We start from the raw sequence: 17,172 nt of genomic DNA on the forward strand, positions 1-17,172 counted from the left end.
TACCATTGCTGTTACTGAAACACTAACCTGCTGCCTTTCAGGCTTTTGCAGTGGTGTGTTGTGCTCAGAAGCTGTTAAAGAGGTTATTCTGCAGCTCTGGGGAGTGAGCCAGCTTTTCTTACAGCCCTGCCAATGAAGAAGCAAGTCCAGTCCTTTGACTCCTTGGAGGTAGCTCCAGGATTTTTTTGGTCTTCCATATGCACAACAGGTACTGCCAGCAGGCTAAGGCTGAGAACATAAATCTTTTATGGGGATAGGGAAAGGAGGGGAATTGCTGGAGGGAGGAGTATTTAAATACCATCTTTCTTGCTGATGGGTCAAAGGACTTCATATCATCAGCTGAGATGTGCTGGTTCATTTTCCTGACTGGGCTAGCGCAGCCTTGGAAACGGTGATTCTAAAGATGAGAAAAAGCAGTAATTGTTTCCCTTGATAGTTCATAGCCAATGATATCACACATCTGGAGGGTTTTGTGAGCCAAGAAACTGAGGGTTTCTGTTTGATGAGCGAAAGCAGTGGTTAAGCAAAATGGAGCCATTGTGGAATAAATTATCAATTATTGGAGAAGCACTATTAACCAGAGATGAAGAAATCCAAGAGGTTTGAGCTGTAGTGAGATCTTTCTGATAAGAACATTACTTTTGTGGTCACTGACTGCATGAAAGCAGGAATGACCTAGCAGTGTTTCATTTTCATTTAATGAGATTGTGATGTTGAATGTTGAAGAAAAGCTGAGAAGATGGCTCTCATCTGGCTGATTATTGCCAGAGATTTCAAGGATCCTGTAGAAATCCCAAGAGTCTTCCCTAGCTCTCCTTGTGCCTTTTCCAGCCCCTCACTGGTCAACTGCTGCATGTGGGTTGGAGCTCTTCCTGTACAGCTTCTCGCTTTTGAGAATGGCAGAAGAAATGCTTTGAGTTTCCCAAAAGATAAAAGTTACCTTGGTATAAATTAATTTGGGAGGGCTGATTATTTGAAATAGCTGGATTTTCCTCCTGAAGTCTTTGTAAGATTGCATAACTTTTGGATGGTGAGGTAAGGGATTATTTGCCTTGATTTATGTGCTGTGAAAGACTGCAGAAGGGCTGGAGGCATGGGCCAAATGCTTTCTTATGTCAAATTACATGAAGGAGCCTTGTTAAGGCTGCTGCAGGAGTGCCATTTCTCCTGCATCTCAAGCAGCTCAGGGACTGCTGGTGGTGGTGGTGCACAGTGGGTTTCTGTCATGGTTGCTTGGGGATGTTGATGGAGTGCCAAACGCTGTGGCCTGCAATACTCCAGTACTCACTGTGGTCTTAGTGTCTCTGATGGTCTCCTCTCTGCAGTGGCAAGGCAGGTTTTCCAATTTCTGTTGCTGTTTCAGCTCATCCAGGTGATGCTGAAGTGTGCACCATGGGGGTGGTCAGACCTCTCCACAAGAAAAAGAGGCTCTTCTTCCCTGCGGTCCACTTGGTCTGAAAGGCAGAAGAACAGAGAAGTGTTTTAGAGGACCTGCCCAGCTTAGGCTGATGAACCTTCTACACCATGTGATTTATTTGCAGCATCTGCCAAAAGCAGATCTGTCTTTTTTTAGCCTAGGGTCATTGCAATGAACATAGCACAGAGATGCACATTAGTTTCTCTCCTAAAATCCTGTTGCTTGGCATGATAATACATGAAATAAGTGTGTTCTGTCAGTAGAAGGTACCACCACTGTGGCTTTATCAGCCTTCTTCACAGGGGGTAGTAGTCCAACAGGCCTGATTTTGTGAAGCAATGAGATTGTTTTCTTAAAACTTTCAGGAGGTTAACATCTTTAAGATATACCTCCAAAAGGTGGCTGGAGTTAGACAAGTTTTTAGAGTGGGCTGATGGGCAGGACATGGATACACATGCAGTGCAATGGCACAGGGCCCATTTCTGCAGGGAACTAATTTTGCAAGCAAAATATTCCTCTGCAGACACAGCTGTCCCCCCCAGGAAGAGCCAAGGAGAGCCTGGCAGATTTTGACCACACTGAAGCAGGAAATCCCAGAAACTAAAATACCGACCAGGAGGGTAAATGCTAGCATAGAGTTGCACCCTCGATACTGAAAGTGGGAGACAAAAGAAGCTACCTGCAGAGTCTGTGTCTCTCTCAGAAGGCATATGAGGGCAGGGAACCTACTGGCTGTTGGCAGCACTAGGTCTGGTGTTTAGACCACACATCTGACAGTAGTTGTGCCTGAGCTGCTCCTGCTGAGAGAGCCCTGTTAAACCAGGCAGCTCCTGTATCTTCCCACTGTAAAAAAAAAAAAAAAAAATTCCCATAGGTGTCAAGGCAAGTAGGACTGTCCCTGTTCCCCAAAGATACCAAATTAGATTCATTGCTGCAGCTTGAGTCTCGCTGTATGACACAAACCTTGAAAGTCAAGCCATCCTCACATGAACAGTAAGACAGTCTTTCCTCAGTTTTCCCTGCATGCGTTGTGGTGTGAGAAGTTTAATTACTCTTTCCTGGGAAGGCAGAGGGGGACAAGCACAGAACAGTGTTAAGCTCCAAGGTTCCTCTGCAGCACTGAAGGTCACTAAGCAGGGGTGTAGGAAGGAGGTGTGAGAACCAAGGGGGAGCACCTGACTGGCATTGCATTTCTTGCAGCTAAATTTACATCCAGCTCCATCAATCGTGTGGTGATGACAAACTTATTGCTCCTAGTACATTTCTTGGGTGGGAGTTGGAAGCAGACACTATGGCAGGTCAACAGTTGGCACACATACTGCATCATTATTAATATTTTCAGTTACACATTTCTACAAACCTGTATTATTGCTCCCTGGGAGCTTTCCATAATGTTTACCAAGAGAATTAACTACTTATGACTTTTACATCTATTGAGCAGGAAAACTTAATTGCCACAATAAAATTTCCCTACTAAGCTTCTCAGGACAAGACCAGCCCAGGCTTTGGGCAGTGCATACAGGAGAGTTCCTGGGCTGGGCTGGCTGTGGAGGGAGCTGCAGGGGGATGGGGTGCAGTGGCTGGAGGATGACAGAGGTGCACCATGCAGCGGATATAGCATGGACTATCTCAGCTTGTGCCAAAGTCTGAAGTGACAGCCGAGGCCTGCGAGCACAGGCAGATGTGAGGCAATGCTGGGCACACAGCTGGGGATCCCAGGGCCAGGATGTCAGAGACAAGGGCTCGCTTTCACCTCAGCTCCAGCACCAGGCAAGGGGCTAACCTCAGCTGCTTGTTGTGCTTGAGAGAAATTTTTCAGGAGGTAAAGGGCTGAGGTCCTGGATGTGCTGGCAGAGCTCCACCACTACATTTGCTGCCTACATTTTGAGAGTCTTGTCCAGACACTAAATAAATCAGATCACTTCCAGTGACGTGGAGATTCCACAGGGCCCCAGAATACAGGCCAGTTAAGCACATTTATTTAGTGCCTACATACCAAGAGTCACTGCAGTCTCCTAATGCAAACCTTAACTTTTCTGTTAAACACTTACTTAGATATCATACACCCTTTTGTAAAGTAGTGCACATCCCTCATTGCTTTGGCTGTCTATCTGGATAAAGCAACAAACTTTGCATTCTTTTTATCCATACTGGGTTTTTTCATTTGCTCCTGTAAAATGCATTGAAAGGGATAAATCTACCAGCAAATACCAAATAAACCAGTACTGACTTTATCTAATGTCCCTGAGCTAATTACACGAATCACTAATACGGATGTCATTATTGTACAGTACTTATGGATACATTTTCATGCATCCAGGTCAGACAGTATGGGGTAGAGTTCATCAGTCTCTTTTGGAAAGAAATCACACATCACTTCATGCAATATTACCACCCTGGTTTTCATTTACAACCAAGTAAAAATGTGGTTATGTTTTTCATATTTGTTTATTGCTTTTATTTCTGAGTCTTCTGTCCATTTGTTCTCTCTGTGTAATTTATTGATGTTGCCATTTCATGAACCATCTCCTGCTGCCTTCCTGGCTGAGGCCAGGCTCCCAGTTGGAGGTTGAAGCGTGGCTCGTCTGGCCAGGTGCAGGGACCCAGGGAACAGGCACATGCACAGCAGCTGCAGGACCCTGCACAAAGCCTCTGTAATTGTGCCTGTTTCTGAGGGTCTGTGGGGAAGAAACTTTTTGTGGATCATCCATGTCTCTTGAATGTCACAGGCATTTGTATCCCAAGGATCCCACTCCATTGCTCTGGACATTTGCATCTTGACAAAGGTCCAGGCCTTTGCAGCTGCATCCAGTGGAGGTGAGCCTGTGACTCATTGAGAAACCTTTGCTCCTGGCAAGCCTTTCACTGAGTTTGTTGACTTCCTCAGGCAACTTTGACTTCACAGCATATTTTGTTGCTGTCAGAATCATCCTTTAGCATTTTCCTTCCCACTGTAGAGATATATATAAAGATGTCCTTTCATTGCCTCTCACATGTAAACATATTAGGGTACTTCTTGCAAAGGGACTTTATTTATATATCAAGGTCATTGTGGTGCAAGTGGTTACTTGAGTGCACCACGTCCGTGGCTGCTGCTTTATTTATATACAGGGCTATGTTACTGCATCTGTGGAATGGTGAGGAGCTTGGGCTTCTTCTGCCACTGCAACTTGTGAAATAATCAACGGAGCAAGAGTTGCTCATGGCAACCCATAAGGAAATCGAAATCCCATGGAAAGGTATTAGAGGCTGTGTAATGATGTGACCAAACTGCAGACAGCTGCAGTGGTCTGGATGAAGAGCAGAGCATTTTTACTTCATGGCACGTGCAAGGTGCTGTGGGACAGCTTATCCACTCCTGCTCTCTTGGAGTGGATTGGGCTTCCCGTGGGAGTGGAGTGGGCTCCCTCCTGCCACCAACATGCATTGCACTAAGGGTCAGGGGAACCCAACCCTCATGAGGCATAACAGTGACATTCAGAGACTCAGAGACTCTCAGATTACAGCTCACTCAGAGACTGCAGACTGCAGCTCCTATTTGGCTGTGTAGAGACCACCACCCTGCCAAAAAAAAAAAAATCTCTGTGCAACTTTTAAATCGCTCTTCAATTGATGTTGCTTCATGCAAAGGTTGCTTTTAAAGCACGTGGGATCCAACAGCATCATTCCACGTGTCACAGAAGGAGCATTACCCCAAGGACTAGATATTTTGTTTCTTAGCAGTTCTATTTGCCTCCTGGTTTGTGACATGAATTATTGCTGGTTACTTAATTTTAAATGGAAGCTGAGATAAAAATTCAGTTCCTGAGACTGCCTTTAAGAAGAATCCCAAATATCTTAAGACATTTTTGTGAGCTAGCAACACTGGGAATGAAAACATCTTTCTGATAAGATATAATATGGATGTAAAGGACAGAAATGCAGGGATGGTTCAATGTATTACTTCTGACTTGTTTTACAAAATATAATATTATAGTTGGTGCATACATTTCAGAGCTGCTGATGTAAAGATCAGGGCCTCCCACACTTTGCTGTCATACATGGGGCTGACTACTGCATAATTCACACCGTGTGCCTAACGTTGTGATGCTGGGTATTGATGTTTTGTTAGAAGGCCTCACACACAGAGCTGGACTTGAGTGGGAAAGACAGAAGTCTGGTCACTCTGGGGTGCTTGCTGGTGAGGCTTGCTGCCCGCAGAGTGGCTGGGGACCACTGCCCAGGAGAGTCCTGGCTGGACACTGGTACCAGGGAGACAATGGGCTTATAAAATCACATCATCAGATGTGCACACATGTTGACAAAGTGTTCTTTTCCAATTTTTCCTACAACCCCCCCCACCCCCCCCCACCCCCTACACTGCTGAAACTTAACAATATTTTGGATGAGGAGACCTCTGATTGCAGTAGCTAGGAGTTGCCAGCAGAACCAGAGGTCAGGTCTGCTGTGCAAACCATGGTTCATTAGTAGAGAGGATGCTGAAGCCCATCCTATTGGTGGGACAATTGCATGGGAAAGCCTAAGAGGTAAAAGCAGGATATCTGGCACTGTCTATGTGTGTAGGTGTGGCTGGGCTGCTGGAAAGCTCAGGGGTGCAAACCCATGACATCTGTGTAAGACCAGTGTGGCCCCAGTATTGTGCAAACTCCTGAGACCTGATCCCAGCTGGGATAAATTAGTGATGCTAACGACTGAACAGGGAAATCTTGCTGGGAAACACATCCTTATCCTTATCCTTATCCTTATCCTTATCCTTATCCTTATCCTTATCCTTATCCTTATCCTTATCCTTATCCTTATCCTTATCCTTATCCTTATCCTTATCCTTATCCTGCAGTGTCTGAGGGCTTGTAGAATCCCACCTGAATCTGCTGTGTCAGAGCAGAAAATTGCTATTTGTATGATGCCCTACATGTTATAATGGCCAGTTAGTATTTTGTTAAAGCTGGGCTGCGGGGGTCTGGAAGGGAGGGATGGGGATACTTGCTGGCCTGGCAGCACTGAGACCAGGCTCACTCTGGTACAAAGCTGCAGGGCACAGTGCAGCTGCCCAGGCCAGGCTGCTGGGCACAGCCAGAGCAGCTCAGGACAGGCAGGGGGGAGCAGCTGAGAGCCCACAGCCCCTGGGAATTACAGACAGAACTCATGTTTAGCATCACTATTTTCATGCAGCCATAAAAAGAAATGTTTGTAGCATTTTAGGGTCTGAGCAGGAATACTGGCTCCATTGAAATCAGCAGCATAACTCCCCCTGAATTCCACATGGACAAGATTTAACTCTGTCAGTGCAGAGGGGTTATTGATTTTCTTGCTGCAGTTGTCTTTACTAGAACCACAAACATCAGTCACATGCATTAAACAGGGATAGATAAACAAGGAAAACTGAAAACACGAGAGGAAAGTCTGCAGCTCCATCTAGCATAAATTGTTCTCATTTATATAATTTCTTCCCTGCTCTCATCTTAATAAGGACAAAGAAAGGATTCTCTGAGATGCAATTTATGTAATATGAAGAAACCCAAAATGCTAGTTTTTACTGAAAATTCTTGACCCGGCATTTTCTATCAACTCCACTAAAAGGAAATCAATGTCTCCAGTTTGGATTTTTTCCAAGGAATTTTCTTTCCATATCTGAAAGCATCTTGTGTTCACAAAACCACTAGCAAGTAAATGTGATCAGAATGGCATTGATTTAAATTTGGGTAAATAACAAGCCTTGGGTAGAGGACTTGATAATTGGGGTTCACTTGGGTTTCTACTGATATCTGGTTTGTATCTTTATTTTAGGAAAGAAAAAAAAAATAAATCTGTATATCCCTGAAAGAGATGGGGGGAAAGACCCCTTTTGAAGTGTGTCCAAAGGACTCATCAGACTCAATACTTCTGCACAAGGAGCAGACTCACCAGCCTTGTCCTCTGACCACCTCTCCCAGTAAACCTTCTCCCTTATCTGTGTCTTTTTGGCAGAAGATGCTCTTCTGGAGGAGGGAGTGTTTGCAGGAGGGCAGTGCAGAACTGCAGCCATGATGTCTTTGCCAGCATGCAATGCCCAGCTCCAGCACGGCCGAGCCCCGCTGTCACCAGCATGCTGGTGGCAACTGTGCTTGGCAGGCTGGCGGGGCACGCAAAAGCATGCTGCAGCCATTCAGCTCCAAAACAAGGGCTAAATCTCCTTCCAGGCCGACACAAAGCTTCCTCTGGCTGGATTCTGTCAGCTCTGGAGGAAAGCCAGGTCCCAGCCAGGAGCAGTGCCAGCAGTGGTGGGGCTGATGGAGGCAGCAGCTGGTAGGCAAAGCCTGTGGGCCAGCCAGCTGGCAGCACTGTGATCATTATTTCCAGGATCTGTGGATCCTGGTCAAATAAAAGGGAAGCCTTCATCAGCTGAAGCGTATCAGCCACTTTCTTTGGAAGGAGTGCATTTAGGGCTAGGAGGCTGTGATCCCTGCTAGCAACAGCGGCAAGTTGGCGCCCTGCCTCTCACCTGGCAGGAAACAATGGTCACCTCCTTGCTGGCCAGCATTTTGGATGGCTTCAGTGGGGCAGCACTGCAGTTTGAGGAGGTTTTAAGTCACTGCTGGGAGTAGTGCATTGAGTCATTAGCCTGCATCACACCCTCAAGCACTCAAGTGATTTGATCAAATGTTGTTTATAATTATTGTAGTTCATCAAGCTGTCAGTGACTATTCACTGAAGAACTACTTAACTATTCAGAAAGTGTCACTGTAAGTTGAATGTACCAGTAACTAATACATATCACTATCACATATGTGCTGGTTTATGTCAGTGGTAGTCATATAAAGTATATGCTGTTTCTGATTTCTCATTGTAGGCAGCTAGACCAAAAACTTTAAAATAAGCCTTTTCAAGAAAATTGGTTAATTTTATCTAGTACTCTCAATATTCAGCTTGAGCCAATATTTGCCTATTCAATCAGACTGAAGTTAAAATAAAGAATGAATGATAAGTATTTGTTTAAACTTTGGAAGCCCCCCTTTTTCCTTTCTTTCTTATCTCAGTTCTCTTGATTATCAGCTTGCTGTCACTAATTGCCACACCTAATCACTTTTCCACTAGGAAGCAGCCTGGGACTGATAGGAACCAAATATTTGGAAATATGAGCTATATTTGTTAAAAAATACACCCATTCTGGGAGAGGGAATGTTAATGAAGGGTCCCCCACTTGTGCATCCCCCAGCAGGGTGCTGGTCCTTGTGCTGGGCCACACCACATAGCAGGGGCACCCACCTCTGATTTGAGTTAGTGGCAAAATGTCACTTGACACCCGTCAGGTCCTTACTCCTTGTGGAGAGGAGCGTAAGGAATCATGGGTGGATCACCCTGTGCGCACTGATTTGGCGGTGGATTTGCTGCTCCCACCCCTTGTAGAGGGGGAAGAGCATCATGAGGGCCTGCTGCATGCTCCCAGAGGATGCTGTCATTGCCGCTCCACCCCATGGCCCACCCTGGGGCTGGCTGGCATCCTCCTTTCTGCTTCACCTGCTGTGTTTCTCTGCCCAGGTGATCTTCCGAGCCCTGTCACCGCCTTACGCCGCAGAGGATCCGTACAGCGCGGAGGCCCAGGCGCAGCTGAAGATCACCAACCTGCGGGTGCGGCTGCTGGAGCGGCAGGGCTGCCCCTGCCTCCCGGCCAGCCCGGCCCCACAGCCCCCAGCATCCCTGCACTACGCCATCTACGACTTCATCGTGAAGGGCAGCTGCTTCTGCAATGGCCATGCTGACCACTGCATCCCCGTCGCTGGATTCAAGCCCGTCAAGGCAGGGGGTGTTTTCCACGTGGTATGTACATGCACCCAACAGCGTCTGTGCTGCAGGAAAGCAGAATTTTAAAAAGAGTAAGGGAGGGTATAGAGTATGGTGTAGGTCCAAGTATGCGAAATGTGACGTGTGATGCCCTGGATTCCAAGCACAGTGAGCAGAAATGGTCTTTACGAAGGAGGTGGTCTCCATGTGGGGCTGAAGTGCTGAACTTCCTTTGTGTCTTGGTGTGGGACTGTCATCCTTCAAAGGTGCTCCACAGTAATTTATTTACTTCTTTAGAGTACATCTTTAAAAATAAATTTGAATTGCTGACACCCATCTTTCCCCAAATGCTGACTTGCAATAACACAATATCTAAAGGATGAAAAATGCAGGGCATTTTGGTAACATAAAAGGAGGAGAGCTTCTCTGAAGATATGAATCATCACGTGACTACCATGGCTTCTGGAGGATCCTAGGATATTGGGTTAGGTCTTGAACCAAGGGCATAGAGATGGGCTTTGACTCTCACTCATGGGCTTCCTACTGCACATTGCAATACATTTCTGTGCATAAAACCCCTGTGCTCTGGTTTCAAGGGGGCTCTCACAAGAGCTCTGACCCCAAATCCCTAAGGACCCACCAAGACCTAAACTCCAGGGAAGCAAGAGCAGCTAACCCATTGGGCAGGAGATGGACACAGCAGTGGCCAACACGTTGGATGCCTGTGGCTTGGCATGCCTGCACCCAGCCAGTCCAGGGACACTTGCTGCCCCCAGTACATTTTGTCCTTTCTGCTCACCTAGGCTGGCTCTGAAAGCTCTGGCTTTGCTGGCAGAGGAGCAGTAAGGAAACACAGAGCAGCCAAACATACTGTGCTGGAAAATGTTAGAAAGAGAAAAATCATAAAAAAAAAAAAGAAGGCAGTTAGTCAAGGTAAGGAGTCCAGCTCTTTGGGGAGCTCTCATTTCACTGAAATTACAGTCTCAGGCATGAAGCAGACAGGATGTTTCCCTTCTAATAGAGCTAGTCTTGCAACATCTTGAAAATACACCAGTTTGAAAGCATGCGGCACTGTGATTGATAAGAGTGTTTCGAGTAGCGCTGCTCTGCTTTCCGCAGATGTCCCCTGAGTGAAATCTTTGAAAGGAGCTGTTTGCTCAGGATTATTTTGGTGGGATACAATTGCATGGGAGCATGCCCCGGAGCACCACTGAGAGTTGTAACAGAGCCTGCAGCCAAATAGGCTTCCAGTACAGCTACAGAGTGTGGCAGCCATGGTGTGCAGGTAACAGGCAGTGCTGTGGGAAGGAAACAAGTGCCAAAATCACACTGAAAACAGAGCAAGAAATAGCAACAAACCCCTGTGTTGGCCCCGAGGGGGAAATTCAACTCCGGTTATAAGTGTTTATGTGGCAGGAGTCCCAAAGGTGACGTTTCCACAGTGAGGCTGACTCATTTTGCTGTGTCGTACTGTGTTTTACTTACACCTCATCCTGCATGTCTCGTGAGGGATGTGCCAGTGTAGGGGTGACATAACCCCATGGTTTGCAGGGACAGCCAAGGCATGGTAAGAGCTTTCCTCTCCCAATACCACTTTTTCCATCATAGAACTGGGGCAGTTTTGGCTGAGCCTAGTCTGTGCCAGACTCCTGTGACATGAGGCTATTGCTGTCTGGGGATTGCAGTGGCACCCACCTTGTGCAACCCATCCCAGGGTTTGCCAGTGCATTGTGTCAAGACTGGAAGAGAGAATTATTTCCAAGGTGATAGGAATTCATCAAACATGTGAATGAAAAGGGACAAAAGATTGCGATGTCTGTGGCTGTTTAAGTGGGAGAAGTCAGAAAACTTCTGAGAACAAAGTAGGATTTCAGACAGGGAGCATTTTTGTACATTTGAAAAACTCACAGCAAATATAATTCTAAAGAATTATGACTAGTCATTCAAGAGGGAGATGGAGACTTCAGTATAGTCTTTATGTAACTCTGTCTACCAAGGGTTTTAATAATGTAAAACTGAGGAAAACAAAAGCAGGGAAACACAGTATCATTTCACAATACGATTATAAAATCTAGCTCTGTTTTTATGCTTGTTTAGATAAAGGCACCCCTGAAGAATATCCTCTAAGACAGAGAGTTAACATCAAAATATGAGCATGATTAAGATCATTTAATAAAAAAACCAAACAACTTTTCCAAAAAATCTATGTGCAAGTTTTCTTAACCCCACACTTTTTTCTCAGCCTACAAACAAAATCCTAACTGCAGCCTTAGTTTCAGTCCCTGCTTGGCCAGCAGAAGACCGAGATGTGATATATTTATTTTTCTCTTGGGCTGCTCTGAGCAGTAAGCTGGGCTATCCCAGCAGCACTGGGCACAGCTGCCAGGTCTCAGCCAGGTCTCACAAAGTGACCAGAAGCATTTCAGCCACCTCACCCAGAGTCGATCTGACAAAAGGACACGGGTATGTGAGAATGCTGGGGGCTGCTGCTCTGGCAGGTTGGATGCAGGATCCTGACCCAAGGGGCCAGGATGGTCAGCTTGGGACATGGGCCCAGCTTGCTACCACAAGATTCCTCACATTGGATGTATTTTTTTCTTGAGATCTTGGCAATTATGAGTTGAGAAGGTGACAGTTTTGATGGCAAATATTGTGAGTGGCTGAAGTGAGGCTACAAGTCCACTTGGCCATGAAATAATACTTACCTGGGATATCCTCAGGGTGTGGGGTTGGGATGCAAACAGGGTGGCTTCATGAACAAAGAGGAAATCCTTCTGCCCTGGCAGAAGCACCTCTAGCTTCATTTTCTGGGGTGGGGAAACCTCTGCAATCTGCAATCTGTCTGAGTCAAAGTTCAACTTTATAGAGTCTGATAAGAGATTTGTTTCTGTGCCCTCATCACTGTTTAGCTACAGAACTCTCCATGGTGCTCCTCTCCTTCTGGCAATTCCCCTACCTACCCTTTATCCTAAAAGAGAATGGAATTTGTGTAGGAAAACTCTGTTTTTGTTTGAGTGTCAGAAATGCCATGTCAGCCTTTAGCTGAATTCTGAATATACAGATAGAACTTCTGCTCTAGTGGAAGGTGTATTCCCATGAGCTCCCCAGGAAGGCCACAGAGAAGACCTGGTTGCCTCCCTAGGATGGCAAGGGCTGCTCCTCATGGGTAGTATGATCCTGACTGTCCCTTTTTGTACACTCATGTGCAACAGACAGCTGTTGATACAGAGACAAGTTTGATACAGATACACTTTCTCTCTCTCCCAGTTCTCTCAAATTTATTCAAAGGGTCACTTCCCAAATCTCATCAGGAACAGCCCAATGCACACTCAGGAAAAGATGCATGTACAAAGAGACCTCCTGCCATACCATGCTAAGCAGTTGATCACTTTGTGACCTGCATCACACGGCAAACCACAAATATGAGCAAACAAACAAATTCACATGTATAGGAGATCCCTCCTGATCTTCAGTGGCCATGAGAAAACTGTTCTTTTCCTCTGATCTGTGGCAGAGTAGCTTCTCACCCTTTGCCAGTAGCTCTGCACATGGAGCCATTGCACTGCATGCCTGACCTCTTACCAGCTGAAGCATCCCCATGGCCTGCTTGCAGCTATGGCAAGCAGCGCGTAAGAGGAGAGGCAAGTGTTGTGCAAGCCTGGAGATAAGTAGGATCTTGCAATTTAGGACTCCAAAGTAGGCAAAGCAAGCCCAGAGATACCTCACCTGGGCTGTGCAGTTCTGTTTCAAGGTGAGAGCTGGAGGTCATCTATCTCAGAGACTCCTTGGCCCTCCCAGAATAGAGATTCCTGCAGGTTAGGTTGGGATCCTGAGTGGACTAAGATACTTGGCTAAAGCACCTCTGTGTAGTTAGGCAGGGTGAATATTCTCCCCCACTTCCCATGTGGCCAACCCAGTGGCTGTTATAAATTGTTATCATGCTACTGACATCAAAGGATGTTCAAGGTCTTCCAGAGTAACGCTGACAGAAGCCTATTGTACCAGGAATTAAAAAAACCCCACCACACAGCCCCCACACCCTGGACAACAAGCTTTGTATTCTTTCACAAGAACAAGATAGGATATGAGAATTTTCTCATGCATAAATTTGGTTGTCTGGTGCTTTGGGAAAAGAATACCTCCCTGCATGCTGACAGCCGCCAGTAGGCATTGGTTCTAAAACTGGCACAGCAGTTCAAGCACAACACAGTTTAAAAGCTATGGTTAGAGACTCAGTGTGGATGCTGCCATTTTCCCTTAGGCTAGTATCATGCCTGTTTTCCATGAAAGCTGGAAAAAAAAAAAAAAATACAGTTTTAGCATTTCCAAAAGGAAATTCTATTAAAAGCAGTTGCCCCTCCCAGCTATTTAGACTGTTTAAGCTATCAGGTCTTTGGGACATTGATTTTCTTTTAGTGTGCATTTGTGTTGGACTCCATATAGTGGGTGAGTTCTTGCAATATAAATCAATTCATAACAGGTGACTGAAAGCTTTTTTCCTCCAGTGCAACAGTCTTTGTCACTGCCTAACATGATAAATATGGGGAAAAGGATTTTATAGGATTCAACTAGAGAAAAAGCCCTATGTATTTGTAATCTGAAAGGAAGCACTGGAAGGTTATAATTTGGCAACAAAAGGCTCTGGAAGGAAGCATGCCCTAGCAACTGTCTTTGTATAGAGAAATCAGTCGCTCGTTTATCTTACAGAAGGCAACTTTTGTAACAGTGTTTGCATTGTGCCCTCTAATGACTGACGTTGTGATGGGGCTGTCAAGCTAAGAAGGGGAACAGTGTGAAAGTGAACTGGGATATAAAGACCCTGTGACAAAATGAAAAATGTTATAAGAAGGCCTTGCTGCTTAAATGAGTCAGGAGCCGTGTGAATGCTTAAAGGAGTGAGACATACTGGGAATTGTGTTTGTGTACTTAGTGATGCTCCATAATGACCCTAGTGGGTATGCCTTACAGCTAGCTATAAGTTGAGGTGAATGCAAAGGGAAGAATATATGTGCTCCTTTCCCTGTCAATGCACAGGGATCACATTCTGCCTTCACAAAGGTGCTGAGATGCTGGAGAAATCCTGAAGGCCAGGTACATCATTTCCCCAGACTACCTTTGTCTCAGCAGAGCTCCTGGGCTGGTTTCTCAGCCCCGTCTCCCAGCTGCTCTGTGGCATGACAGGGTATTTGCATGGCAGACCAGTCTTGCAAGTGGCCCTCCTACAGCTCTTACAGACATTCATTTTGCCCAGTGTAGACAGTCTGTTGGCTGTTTTTCACCTGCTGCCACTTCTCCTTGTATTACCCCTTCTTGTCCTATACTTCTTGTATTTCTTGCTCTCACAGTATTTCTTTATAACTAAAAAAACTGCATGTCTACCTATGGGCTGCAAGAAAGGGCTTGCTAGTATCCACCTTTTTTGTTGTTTCCAATGCATGAAAATGTTTGCTGTCATGCTGCAATTATGTAAAAGAAAGAAGGTATTTTCTTCAGTGGGATAAAGCTAGGTCTGAGGAACATTTTAAAGCAGAGTTCTTTTGGGTGGTATTCATTGTAATGCTATTCTAAGAGAACAAATACATCAGCCTGAGGCAAGATTTTTGAATCACTTAGGTCTGACTTTTCATTAAACTTCTGTGAAAAAGGAATATGGAAAAGAAGGTACTAACTAAACGGTTGTACTGAGAAGCAAGCTGTTAAAGACTGTTTCCCTCTGCTCCCTTGGTTTGATTGCCCATTTGGCTCTTCAGCTTCTTCATTAGTGGGTCTGCACCTCCTGCTCTGCCTGGCTGAGAGGGCTTGGGGCCACCATGAGACCTGAGGGGACCTTGGGAGAGGCAAAGTTTTCTCAGCCCATTTAAGCTGCAGTGCTGTAAGTCAGAAGTGGGACAGAAGGGTCAGAAGTGGGACAGCACAGACAAAGCTCAGCACAGAGGTTTGCAAAGGGTGCATTGCAGGCTGGGTTACTGAACAGCCGTGCTCGGCCCTGCGCAGGTGGGCAGAGGGATCCACAGTGGGATCTGCGCTTGGGAGGGAGCAGCTGATGGAGGCTGGTTGTGATAAACCCTGAGGAGAGGACACTGCAACACAGCACTCGTATGATGAGAATGGGGAACGTATTCCTCCTGGCCCAGGAGCTCAGCACCCACTGAGCCAGGCAGGAGCCCAAGCCTACAGGGCCTCTGTGCTGGTCCCGCACTTGCCTTTACGCAGACGTCGGAATCGTGCTATTGTGTTATTTTTTAAGCTTTTCAGCCAGATCATTTGTTTCCTTTCTCCCAGGTGCATGGCACCTTTACAAGCAATCAATACCAGGAGTATGATCAATGCCATGCTCTGCCTCTGAGTTTATCTAGATAAACACCAGCTGGCTTGATTTGCATCATCTCTGACTTGGCTCTTCTGCAGTTCTCCTTGCCACAGCATGAAAGACCACAAACCTTCTATGGCTGCAACAGATTTTTAATTATATACAACTTCTTTCCTTAGAGTTCACATACAGATTAATATTAATATGTTGGTGCCCAGCTATTCAGTGGTTTACTTATTAGTTCTGCGTGCCAAATTAATGGTGGCACAGCAAACTCTTGGGATACCCATCCTATTCTGCTTTATTTTCACTCACCTTCCATTATTCTAGCAATGCAACATGCTCTATTATACAGTACTTGGGCTTTCAGAAAATCACAGCTCTTGCTCTTTGGAACCATGAATGCTCCTTGGTGGAGCATTTTGCCTTGCTCTCTGCTGGTGTCTTGGGATGCTTAATCCATAGAGGGTTTCTGACATGCTGCTGAGTTTCAGATGAGTTTTTGGATTATTAATGCTGAGCAGCCTCTGAATGATTGATTGGGTCCCCACTGATTCTATGTGTGGCTTTGGCAAGGAGCAAACTGAATTTGGAGGGTGAGACTACAGGCTGTGGGCACAGAAAGGGGGAGCACACACCTCCACAGTAATCCCAAGTATCCCCATGTCTGAGACTATTTTTGTTTGCAATTCTTCTCCCATGTCCTTCTCACTTTGGCATCATGATTGCAAAAGCACCAAAGGACCTCCTGATTTTGACTATGGCACCCTTCAACTCCTTCCAGTCACCTTCCCTTCCTGATCATGTATGTCCTGGGTCTGGTGGGTCCCTGTACCCTTACAGCTGGGACAGGCCTGTGAGGAAGGATTTCTGGAGAATGTCTCTTGCCACAGATGTGGTTCAGGCTAGTACAACATGTCTAGTCATAACCACTCAATGGCCAAAGGGCTTGCAAGAAACTCCTACCAAAAGTGGCATCAAAGAGTTAGGACACCATCAAAACCACCAGAAGATGACCAGTACAAGTTTAGTCATCCTCTGTTTCCATGCAGGTGTGTATGCTTTTAAATGTGTGTGAAGAGATTCTGTAACTTTGGTTTGTGTGTGGACCTTGCCTAAAAAATATGAGAGAAATTTATGAATGAGTAGTAATTTAGAAGAGGGAGGTATCTGAGAGTTTGAAGAACATTTTGTTGGTGTAGCAAAAATGAAAATATGAAAACACAAGACACACTTTGAGAACTACATATACTCTCTGCAAATTTGTTGTTTCTTTTCTATATTTACTTCTCATTCTCATTAACACACATTTAAGATTATATCAATATGGTAAGCCAGGCAGACCAAGTAGTACCTGGAAAGTCCTTCAAAGACTTTTGCACAGAAAACAATTAACTTAGTATTTTCACTTTAGCTTAGATGCATGTGCATTCTGACTTCATCTGTACCTATTCATTGCTTACAAAGCCCAGTTCCTGCTCTGTATTTTTTGATGATCTGACATTTTAATAGGGCAGGAATGAATTCAATAAGTTTTTGAAAGATCTTGCTATTTTCATTTCTGCATAAAAGTGTTTGAAGGACTTTCCAGGTCAGTTTTGAAATTTTGTCTGTATTGGTTGCATTTGACTCCTGTGAGAGCAGCTGAAATCTATTCATTAAAAATGAATAAATCAGAAAGTCA

General features: G+C 45.4%; 1 protein-coding gene across 2 annotated transcripts in view; it reads left to right on the plus strand.

Annotated features, from left to right (window-relative positions):
- The window catches only part of LOC131591886 (netrin-4-like), a 47,009-nt gene that overhangs the window by 12,041 nt on the left and 17,796 nt on the right, over positions 1-17,172 (plus strand). For both annotated transcript variants that reach the window (XM_058862995.1, XM_058862996.1), the window contains exon 3: positions 8,936-9,214. In XM_058862995.1, the coding sequence (XP_058718978.1) occupies positions 8,936-9,214 (279 nt within the window). The remainder of the gene's footprint in view (positions 1-8,935; positions 9,215-17,172) is intronic.

Source organism: Poecile atricapillus, chromosome W (assembly GCF_030490865.1).
Source record: "Poecile atricapillus isolate bPoeAtr1 chromosome W, bPoeAtr1.hap1, whole genome shotgun sequence".
NCBI lineage: Eukaryota > Metazoa > Chordata > Aves > Passeriformes > Paridae > Poecile > Poecile atricapillus.